At 34.4% G+C, this 12,500-nt stretch overlaps 1 protein-coding gene across 4 annotated transcripts in view; it reads right to left on the bottom strand.

Annotated features, from left to right (window-relative positions):
• LOC136829801 (putative neural-cadherin 2) overlaps positions 1-12,500 on the bottom strand; it is a 680,925-nt gene that overhangs the window by 416,387 nt on the left and 252,038 nt on the right. For all 4 annotated transcript variants that reach the window (XM_067088744.1, XM_067088749.1, XM_067088748.1 and 1 more), the window contains exon 2: positions 9,346-9,452. In XM_067088744.1, coding sequence (XP_066944845.1) covers positions 9,346-9,403 — 58 coding nt within the window. In that variant the 5' untranslated portion in view covers positions 9,404-9,452. The remainder of the gene's footprint in view (positions 1-9,345; positions 9,453-12,500) is intronic.

Genomic DNA, 12,500 nt, shown 5'->3' with positions numbered 1-12,500 from the left:
ATTCAGTGACTTTATTAACTTTGGGTTTTGATATAAAATAAAGCAGTATTTCCATAAAGTCACCGATATTGCTAATCAGCACTGAAGCTTTATTCTACATCACGTTTTAATTATTGAGAATTCCCACATCGTTGATAATTCCCACATTGTTGATAATTCCCACATTGTTACCTGCCAGTTATCAGAATAATTCGATACGCCGTTAGGCGCGGAGCGATTATCCTGTTCAATGTCCCTGTTAGGAATTAATTGGTAATTTAATCATTTCAGTTATTTAGTAAACAACTGCAATGATTTGGGACCATTGAATACACACGAATCCCTTTAGGGGAGGGTATTGCCGTCAGCGCACCTCGTGCGGCACACTGTAGGCATTACTTTAGGTCCTTAGGACCCTACTAGCTTTGCAAACACCCTTTCGTTCCTTTTACTGTACCTCCTTTCATATTCTCTTTCTTCCATCTTACTTTCTTTCAGCCTCTCCTGACAATTGAGGTTTTCCACCTGTTACAACTTTCAAATTGCTGACGGAATAAAGTGCGGACGGAATAAAGTGCGGACGGAATAAAGTGCGGACGGAATAAAGTGCGGACTTAAAAAAGTGTGGACAGAATAAAGTGTGGACAGAATAAAGTGCGGACAGAAAAAGTCCTGACAGAATAAAGTGCGGACAGAAAAAAGTGCGGAGAGAAAAAGTTCTGACAGAATAAAGTTCGGACGGACAGACAAAGCCGGCACAATAGTTTTCTTGTACAGAAAAATAAAACTAAGGTAAACAATAAAGGGCATCTTCTTCTTCTTCTTCTTCGATTACCGATTGATACTTTTTTTCCCCGTCATCTTCTTCTTCTTCTTCTTCTTCTTCTTCTTCTTCTTCTTCTTCTTCTTCTTCTTCTTCTTCTTTCCTCATCACTGCGGCTTCATATCATCTGCGGGCCAAACTTGGGGAATCTTTTGATAACCCAAAACTTCTGCAGGGTGGGGTGGGGAGGTTGGGAGGGGGATTTGGGGTTGAGGAGATTTGGGGATTGAGGGGATTTGGGGTTGGGGAGAGAGAGAGAGAGAGAGAGAGAGAGAGAGAGAGAGAGAGAGAGAGAGAGATTTGAGGATGAAGGGGATCTGGGGATTGAGAGAGAGGGAGATTGGGGAATGAAGATGAGGAGATTGGGGATTGAGAGAGAGGGAGATTGGGGGATGAAGACGAGGAGATTAGGGGGATAAAAATGAGGAGATTAGGGGATTGAGAGAGAGGGAGATTGGGGAGGTGGAGAGAGAGGGGTGGAGATTGGAGGGGACGAAGAAGGAGATTGGGGATGGAGAGAGGAGGGAGATTACGGGTGGAGGAGGAGGAGGAGAGAGAGAGAGAGAGAGAGAGAGAGAGAGAGGTTTTGCGTGATCACGGGGCAGCAAATTGGTTTATATATTCGCCTCTTATCGTGATGGAGGGTTTTTTGTGGCGTCGCAAAAAAGGCTTTATTGTGAAGACGAATGAGCGATGGGAGGAAATTTGATACAATTTTCCTCCCCGCGGGCCACCCTTCAGTGACGATGGAGCCATCTTTTGGATTTTGGTGGCGAGCGGTTTGGCGAGAGTGTAAAAACACACACACACACACACACACACACACAGAAATATATATATATATAATATATATATATATATATATATATATATATATATATATATATATATATATATATATATATATATATATATATATATATATATATATATATATATATATATATACGCTTTTATGCCAAGTCCAGATATTATCGAGAGAAACAGAGAACGTGAGTGAGAGTAAATATATAACTTCTGCCTTCTTAGCTTTCAATGAAGTCTAAAAATTGTTCAGTTGAACAGGAAGAGAATTAAATGTGAGTATTTTTCCTGTTTTCATGAAACTCTTATGATATTTTGGGGCTGAAGTAGCTTCAGTAATATGAAAATAACTGGCGTATTTCATAGACTTCAGCCAAGGGTATCAAAAATATCATTGCATTTTATAACTAAAGTCAGTTACTCCCAAAAAACTCTTGGCATTGCGTAAACTAAAGTGAGGAATATCGAAAGTATCTTTCCAGTTTAATAAAATAGAGCCAACAAAAATAAACAAATGCCGCAGAATTTCACAAACTAACTTCAATACCACCACTGATACCTTGGCATTCCGTCAAGATAAGTCGGCCGGAGCAAGTCTTCATTCCATGACTTGTTCGCGTGAGAGCAATTTCTGAACTTCAAGATAAACGGCCAAATTACCTCCGCTACTCATGTGCGCCTTAGGACACGCTGACTTTACCTTTCCAGAGTGCCTTTCTCTCTCTCTCTCTCTCTCTCTCTCTCTCTCTCTCTCTCTCTCTCTCTCTCTGTTAATCTTGATCTTCAAAGAGACACGCCGGTCGCTTTCAGCCAAGTTTAGATAATCTCCCTTCGGCAGACACAGACGCGCCTCGTTCCAAAGCGGAACTCGACTCCTCGAGTTCATTTCAAAGTATCGTCAGGGAAATTCGTGTCTTGGTTTGTGGTTATATTGGAGAGTTTAGTTCCGATGAAAATTCCGCGGAGGAATTGTAGGAATGCGTTGGAATTTTACTGAAAGCCGGATATACAATGTAGAATTCAAGCCTCGGAATTAAATTCTGAAATATACATCTAAGAAAATTCATATGGAAAACAGAATCTTGAAGTGCTTAGGAATTCAATTCTGAGAAAAATTCCGCTGAGGAACTAAAGAAAAGCATTGGAATTTTCATAAAAGCTGGATAGCCTATGCAGTGTAGAATTCAAGCATCTGAATTAAATTCCGAGTTAAATAGCCAAGCAGAATTTCAAAGAAAACAGAATCTGAAAACGCTTGGAAATTCAATTCTGATAAAAATTCTATGGAGAAACTGAAAAAGCATTGGAATTTTAATAACAGCTGGATATAAAATGTAGAATTCAAGCCTCGGAATTAAATTCCGAGTTAAATGTCTAAGCAGAATTTCAAGGAAAATAGAATCTCGAGGCGGAAATATTCTACAGAATTTTTACATCCCAGAATGGAATTCTGAGACGCTTATCCATTACTGAACTGCAGAGGAAACGAGGTATCCTACATGAAATGTAGGCATGAGAATTAAATTCTCTGAGTGGATTATTGGGGGAATTAGAGTTTATCAAGAGTCAGCCTTAGTGATTATTTAAACAAAAAGATTAAAACCGTAATTATCCATCAGTCAAAACTAGAAAGAGGAATTATGCCTCATATTGGATGTCATGTATAAGCAAGTCTATAAAAATATCAATAAAACTCATCTATATTCACCGAAGGAGATTTCATAGAATTCAGAGAGAGAGAGAGAGAGAGAGAGAGAGAGAGAGAGAGAGAGATAAAAATTCCCTTGTGAATGAACCAGCCGAGGAGAAATTACTCTCTCATTACCATAATGCTAATATGGCCATTCCCTGAAAATACTGATCGCGTTTCCTAAAATATTGGCCCGGGAATGGCATCCATTCCCAGGAATCGCCATTATCAGGTCAGTATACTTCAGAAAATAATATTGAAAAGGGAAGAAAAAAAAAAAAGACTTAAGCTCTATGATAATTGGGGAAAGGGTCATTTGTGGTAATTTATGGCTCTGGGAGTTTTTAACTTGTTCACTTGTTATATCTTTCGGTCGGCGTTTAATCCCTTTTCCATCAGATTTTCGGGGGATTTACGAGCGAGAGATGATAATTTGGAGATGGATTTCACTAGGGATTTACGCAGATGGGATTTTTGGGAGTTTTGAGTTAATATTACCCGAAGAAGTCAGTAAAACTTGTGTCAAAACATTCAGGCAGACTTTGCACTTTCCTCTATATTCAGACAAACTTTCACTTTTCTCTACATTCAGAAAAACTTTCACTTTTTTCTACATTCAGACAAACTTTCACTTTTCTCTACATTCTGACAGACTTTCACTCTCCTGTATATTCAGACAAACTTTCACTTTTCTGAACATACAGACTTTCACTTTCCTGTACATTCAGACATACTTTCACTCTTCTCTACATTCAGACAAACTTTCACTTTTCTCTACATTCTGACGGACTTTCACTCTCCTGTATATTCAGACAAACTTTCACTTTTCTGAACATACAGACTTTCACTCTCCTGTATATTCAGACATACTTTCACTCTTCTCTACATTCAAACAAACTTTCGCTTTTCTCTACATTCAGAAAAACTTTCACTTTTCTCTACATTCAGACAAACTTTCACTTTTCTCTAAATTCAAGATAAATTTTCACTTTCCTCTACATTGTAGACAAACTCACTTTCCCCTAAATTCAAGACAAATTTTCACTTTCCCCTAAATTCAAGACAAACTTTCATTCTCCTCTACATTAAGACAGACTTTCACTATCCTTTCTCTTTCCACAAGGTTACTACAACAAAGTCCTTCCTGGGAAACGGGAGATATCACACACACATTCACTGCCAGAGGCGCGATAAGCATCTCTCACTTTGTGTCAGTCGTAAGTCTTCGTAGAGATAATCTGGGGAATGTCTTTTATTTTTACTCTCTCCTTCTCCTTCCTCTTCTTCTTCTTCTTCTTCTTCTTCTTCTTCTTCTTCTTCTTCTTCTTCTTCTTCCAAAAGAGCCTTAGGATATAAAGGCACATTAATTCCGATCTTCCACTCCAGAGACAATGTTTGCTGAAATGTCTCCAGCAGTTTTTGAAACGTTTTCTTTTGCTTTTTAGTTTTCTGTACAAGAAAACTATTGCGCCGGCTTTGTCTGACGTCCGCACTATTTCTGTCCGCTCTCAGATCTTAAAAAACATTGAGGCTAGAGGGCTGCAAATTGGTATGTTGATCATCCACCCTCCAGTCATCAAACATACCAAACTGCAGCCCTCTAAACTCAGTAGTTTTTATTTTATTTAGGATATGCCACCACCGGGCCGTGGTTAGAGATTAAGAAGCGTCAAAAGTACCTATTTTATGTTGGGAACTAACTTGTAATATTCCAAGTTATTCCTTTCTCCCCACCTGTCATAAACCTCACTTACACCTGTTGCCCACCTATAATCAACCCCATTTCTCCATATTACACCTGTTAGCAGTCTCCCTAGCCACTAATATACACCTGTTAATGAGTCCAACTGATCGCCGTTATGCACCTGGTATCCACAGGTGAGCAGTCACACCTGTAATCAGTTCCAATCATCCTTGAGACATGCCTGCAATCGATAATGCTATTTTTCAATCTCACATTTGCTTTTTATCTCTCTGTCAGCAATTTCACTCATATGTTCAGTGCAAAAAAAAACGAGGCAGTGGGAAAGTTCCGAAGCTTGGCAGTGGGAGGAGAGGAACTGCCACTGAAGAAGAAGAAGAAGAAGAAGAAGAAGAAGAAGAAGAAGAAGAAGAAGAAGAAGAAGCCAATTTTATTCATATATTTGGTGCAAAAAGAGGCAGTTGGAAAGTTCCAAAGTCTGGATATGGGAGGAAAGGAACTGCAGAAGAAGAAGAAGAAGAAGAAGAAGAAGAAGAAGAAGAAAAATATAGATAAACCTAACAACTTAATGAGCGCTCCTTCTAATTCCCTCTTCGTCTCACGAACTAAAAATAACTAAATACGACAGAAATTCCACAAATATTGAACAAAAATGATGTGATGCCACAAATTCCCACTACCATAAAAACAAATTCCACGATTCCCCATTGATGGGAATTCTACAACGCCCCCATAACATTCCCCCCCCCCCTACTTATGGCATTCCATTCATTTGCATTGATTCATCCCCCAACTCTCGAAGAGATGGCAAAAGGACACTTATGCTAAGGGCGTCCAGAGCTGAATGCTGCCTGCAGTAATTACAGGAATTATTCCATTCAATTGTCTGTGTTCAATTAAGCTCTCCAGGTACTGGTAATGTTTTGAAATTAATTCTTAATTTATTTCTATATTTGTGGATTATTATTATTATTATTATTATTATTATTATTATTATTATTATTATTATTATTATTATTATTATTATTATTATTATTATTATTATTATTATTCATAAAATCTCATACCAACATGAGGCATTAAAATGAAGAAATCCACTGTAGTGTTAATGTAAATATACATTGGAAATATATATATATATATATATATATATATATATATATATATATATATATATATATATATATATATATATATATATATATATATATATATATATATATATATATCCAAAACATATTTACATTTACACCACTGTGGATTTCTTCATACTATTATTATTATTATTATTGTTATTATTATTATTATTATTATTATTATTATTTCTCAAGATTTCATCATCATCACATTTTTTATAATAATAATAATAATAATAATAATAATAATAATAATAATAATAATAATAATAATAATATGGCCCTCAAAACACATCATTAATAGTAACTTTATAACTAAAGCCACAAATTCTACTAAAATCCCATTACGTTCATTTTCCCAAAATTATGCAAATATCTCTATGTTGAAATGGCATACATGCTAATAACGCCTTTGCAAATTGCTTTATCATTATTCCTTTGTCTTGAGAATAATTCATTTAGGCAGGCACTGTCTTGGAGACTTTGTGCATATTGTATAATTGTTTTATTATATATAGAAATTTCAGTTAAAGTGAGGAAAGACTAAGTACAGTTTGACCAAGATATTATATATACACACATATATATATATATATATATATATATATATATATATATATATATATATATATATATATATATAACTAAGAATGAATGCAGGAGACAGAAGAGTCTATGGTAAATCTGGGAAAGAGAACAGAGATAAATTATGATGAACTGATAAATAACAGATAAAAATTGTTATATTTTTCTGACATGTTTAAGATTTTAGTATTTTTGTTATCATTATATAGATTAAGGTGTTCCGTCTTGTGGGTGAGGTTACAAGATTTAATCATCTGTTCAGTGCTTCAGTAATAATAATAATAATAATAATAATAATAATAATAATAATAATAATAATAATAAAATTATTATTATTATTATTATTATTATTATTATTATTATTATCATCATCATCATCTCCCACAATTCACCAACGTATCAAACTTCGCCTCTCACGCTGAAATACATTTTCAAACCCCTTCCCAAAACACAAATATATATTTACACACACCAGACCTCTAAATCCAAACTCCACAGAGAAACGTTATACTCTTCAGTTATATGCGGTGACATTCCAACAATATTTTCTTTTTTATTTTAGCTTTCTTGCCTCACACTGTCTCGGACTTTTAAAGTTTTCTTTTTTTTTCTTATTTTCCGAACCACGGCACCTGGCAAAGCTCTCGTGGGGGTATCGGTTTCAGCAGCATCAGAGAATTCCGACAGACAACTTTTTTTTGGGGGGGAAATATTTTTAACCGCCCGGACGTTTCGGATTTCCCGGCAGGTTCATGGTCAAGAAATATGTAGGAGTGTTTAGATACCGGTGCATTTATGTTTATATGTATATATATAATAGATATAATATATAGCCTATATATAAAACATTACCCCTGAGAGAGAGATAGATAGCTTAATCCCTTTTCCAACTTGACTACCGTTCAGGCACAATGGAATTAACTGCAAATGACCGGGACATTAAACGTAGACTCGTCATATAATAATAAAGCAATAACTGATGTATGAACGGGGATGAACGATAATTCCCCCCTTTTCATTTGCTTAACAGCATATTAAAGAAAATGTAATAAAGTTTGTTGAAGGGGTTACTAATGGGATACTCTTCCATTTCAGTCTCTCTAAGTTTTATATTACATCCATTACTCTCTAATAAACTCACCTACCATTTAGTTAAAAGAAAAGTGTTGGACGGACCTGGTTAATGATAAAATAATAATTCCCTGCTCCCATACGCAAAAACATCAGTAGAAAACCGATGGAGATTTCATAATACGTTTCATAAAGGATATCTCGTTCTTTGTCAGAAAGGAATAATGGCAGATAACCAGTCACTCTCGCCCTCGCGGCCGGTAATAGGATTAAGACTTGTATACAAAAGGGCCTTTTGATGCCAGTACGCGAGAGTTGCCAATTACCAGTTTTGACGGAAGTAATTCTTATTTATCTGGTGCGATGGGAAAATGGACCCTGATATTAATATTTTTTTTTTGTGTGTGTGTATATGATTAAGTTATTGTTTCGCATCAGGGGTTTGAGGAGTTAATGAGGTATGTAATAGGTGCATTATGTATGGTAATTGAGTCGTATATACACAACCATAAATACATACACACATTTACATATATATACATATGTACATTTTAAATATATATACATGAAAAATTATATATATATATATATATATATATATATATATATATATATATATATATATATATATATATATATATATATATATATATATATTATATACATACATATATACATACATACATGCACAGCACTGACGAAAACAATTTGAAATACAAGCTACAGGCCCTACAATAATAATCATGCTTTTCACTTCAAAAAGTCCCGATACAAACAAATTCAATACGATCATCACCGGATGAAACTCTGAAAATCAAACTACTCGTGACTCCGAGAGCAATAATAAAGACCCTTTTGACTAGCATTTCCGTAAATTCTGGAGTTACGCTTTCAGAATTTAATCTCGTCGGCGGAGATTGAAACATAATGATAATGACGCTATATAACCTTTTCTGATGCGTTCGTCCGAGTTATACGATTTGCCTGCATTGTACTACAATGACGAGTCGAGGGGAAGCTTTGTATTAACGGTGCGAAAGTAAATGAATATGATTAGATACGATGAATGTGTCTGTAAATAGATTTATATATATATATATATATATATATATATATATATATGCATTTTGTATGTTACATTATATATATATATATATATATATATATATATATATATATATATATATATATATATATATATATATAATAATAGCAACAACAACAACAGTAATAATAATAATAATAATAATAATAATAATAATAATAAATAATTATTATTATTATTATTATTATTATTATTATTATCATTATAAAATAATAATAATATATACACAACTGAAAACATTTCCTTTTCAAACATTTCCAAACCGAACCAAAAAAATAAATCACTGGACATCACAACAGAAACCCTCCCCCCCCACAAAAAAAAAGAAAAATAAAAGGACCCATACCCACCAAACTACTCCCACTCCACAAATAAATAAATAAAGACGTGGTAACCAAACAAACTTTTCCTAGAGCCAAAAAAAAAAAGAAAGAAAATGTTATCCTTTACCGTTAGTGAGCTGTTCTCCCAGAGGAATCAACAGTGGGACGAGCACATTCACTGCCATCTTGAAGAAGGACTTTGTTGGAGATTTCTTCAGTTGGCGCCTCAGCTCTCTGGAAGCAAAGAAAACGGGAAGTGGGTGGTTAGGTTCTAGTTAAGGAATGATTTGTTGAATATGGGAATGTGGTTTTGGTTTGTCAATGGAATTGGGAATGGAGAATGTTTGTTTTTTTTAAATGGTGATAATAATTATATATTATATTTATGTATGTATATGTACAGTTATATAATATATATATGTATATATATGTGTATATATGTATATATATTTAATTTTTAGTTATACATATATGTAAATTTGTATATAAATACAAATGTATATATATATATATATATATATATATATATATATATATATATATATATATATATATATATATATATATATATATATATATGTATATATATATATATATATATATATATATATATTATAACACACAAATGTTACCTAACAACAGTAATATCCATCAAGGCTAAAATCTCTCTCTCTCTCTCTCTCTCTCTCTCTCTCTCTCTCTCTCTCTCTCTCTCTCTCTCTGTCTCTCTCTCTCAAGAACATAACCAATTACATTATTAAAGCACATAAGAAAAAAAAAACTACTAAAGACAAATAAAAAAAAACTATTACCCAAAAGTAACAAAATCAACTTCTCAAATTCTGACGGCGCAATTTATCCATATCAATAACACGAAATCACAATAACATGAGATTAATATTATATGAGATTACAATATTATATGAGATTACAAGCTTCCCACCACCGATGCAGATTCCGTGATTAATCTGATACACGGTTGATCAGTCGATCATAATCGGTGATCCTTTGATCACCCCGTCGATTTTTATGATGATTCGACAACTGCTTTCGTGACGATCGCTGACTTCAAGAGGAAAACCTTTTGCGGTTTGGAATCATGCGGTTCGTGAGGTTTCATGAGGATATGAGGCTTGAGAATTAGCGGCAGTATGCGTGGATGTTCTTTGTGTATACCACATGCATACATGTATATATATGTATATATGTATATATATATTTACAAAACAATTTTTTTATTTATATCTTATGAACAAAAGAATATCATGCTATTTTGTATTTTATTAAGTTCAAACCATAAACAAAATCCTTAAAATCATTTTTTTTTATCACAAATCTCTTGCTTACGAATTTCAGAACCCTATATACCCTCTCATTGGGTTAAATGAAGCCATATTTTGTTTGTCTCTCAGGCAAAAGAATATATATATATATATATATATATATATATATATATATATATATATATATATATATATATATATATATATATATATATATATATATATATATATATAAATGGGAAGGAGATTAGGAATGGGTAAAGGAAGGGAGAAATTACAACAGGAAAGGGGTTGTGAATGGTTGTGGGAGAGGGGGAAGGGGTTGTGAATAGCTGTGGGAAAGGGGGAGTTATGGATTTATAGCTAATGCTGAAAGGTTTTAGACGGAAAAGTTATCATGGATTCTACGAGAGAGAGAGAGAGAGAGAGAGAGAGAGAGAGAGAGAGAGAGAGAGAGAGAGAGAGAGAGAGAGAGAGAGAGAGAGGCCGTTTGGCAAAAATTTTTGAATGAAAAATATGAGAAAATGACATTCTCTATATACATATGGGATTCCAAAGAGAGAGAGAGAGAGAGAGAGAGAGAGAGAGAGAGAGAGAGAGAGAGAGAGATTTGGCAAAGCTTTTAAAATGAAAAATATGAGAAATTAACATCCACGCATTGGTGCCCGATTGTGTGTGTGTGGGTATATCAGAGAGAGAGAGAGAGAGAGAGAGAGAGAGAGAGAGAGAGAGAGAGAGAGAGAGAGAGGGCGGGTTCTGTTTGACAACGTTTTTAATTAGAAAAATATGTGAACTTGACATCCACGTGTTTGTACCAGCGTGTATGCAGACATTTCACACACACACACACACACAGAGAGAGAGAGAGAGAGAGAGAGAGAGAGAGAGAGAGAGAGAGAGAGAGAGAGAGATCAAACAATTACTGACAGAGACTTTTGATGAAACACAAAACTGATATGACTTCCATTTTAACCCGGAAAACCAATCGCTCCTATTACTCACTCTCTCTCTCTCTCTCTCTCTCTCTCTCTCTCTCTCTCTCTCTCTCTCTCTTTGCAAACCAATCACGCCAATTCTAAAACAAAGGTGGCGGCAATTACGGCGGTCTTGCGCGCCGGCAAATTGCCCAGTTAGAAGTACACGAGTGCTGGCTGTAATTCCTGGGTACAGATTTTGTAATCGTTCAGAAATATTGTCGAGGAATTAAGTAATAATAATTACAGTAATGGATACATAACAATTACTCGGATAATGGTACCTGAAAATGACGGTAAAATCAATAGATTATTATTATTATTATTATTATTATTATTATTATTATTATTATTATTATTATTATTATTATTATTATTATTACAGGCGTTCTGTAATGTAGGCCTTGTACCATAGACTCAGGAATACTGCAATACTGATTTTCGCCCTCAGATCTTAAAAACCACTAAGGCTAGAGGGCTGCAAATTGGTATGTTGATCATCCACCCTCCAATCATCAAACATACCAAATTGCAGCCCTCTAGCCTCAGTAGTTTTTTTTTTTATTGAAGGTTAAATTTAGCCCTAGTCGTGCTTCTGACAACGCAACAACACAGGCCACCACCTGGCCGTGGTTAAAGTTTCATGGGACGCGGCTCATACAGCATTATACCGAGATCACCTAAAGATAGATCTATTTTCGGTGGCCTTGATTATACGCTGTACAGAAAACTTGATTACGTCGAAGAAAATTAAGCGTATTTTTCACTAGTTTAAGTTTATCCTAAATTCCTAGGGAATTATCAAATCATATATTGTTAATTCTACTTATAGCTTAAGCCTAAGTATATTTTATAGGTTTCTTTTACTTGAAACAGGGATTTATTATAGATACAGACACACAAACACACATGCACACACAAACATACAAATATACAAACATACATTCGAGTTGAACTCTGCACTATTTATAGACAGGACTTCCAAACTCCCCTGAACTGAAGGAAAGTAAATAAATATATAAGTT

This window comes from Macrobrachium rosenbergii, chromosome 45, assembly GCF_040412425.1.
Source record: "Macrobrachium rosenbergii isolate ZJJX-2024 chromosome 45, ASM4041242v1, whole genome shotgun sequence".
NCBI classification, from domain to species: Eukaryota; Metazoa; Arthropoda; class Malacostraca; order Decapoda; family Palaemonidae; genus Macrobrachium; species Macrobrachium rosenbergii.
This window is presented reverse-complemented; position numbering and strand designations above follow the sequence as displayed.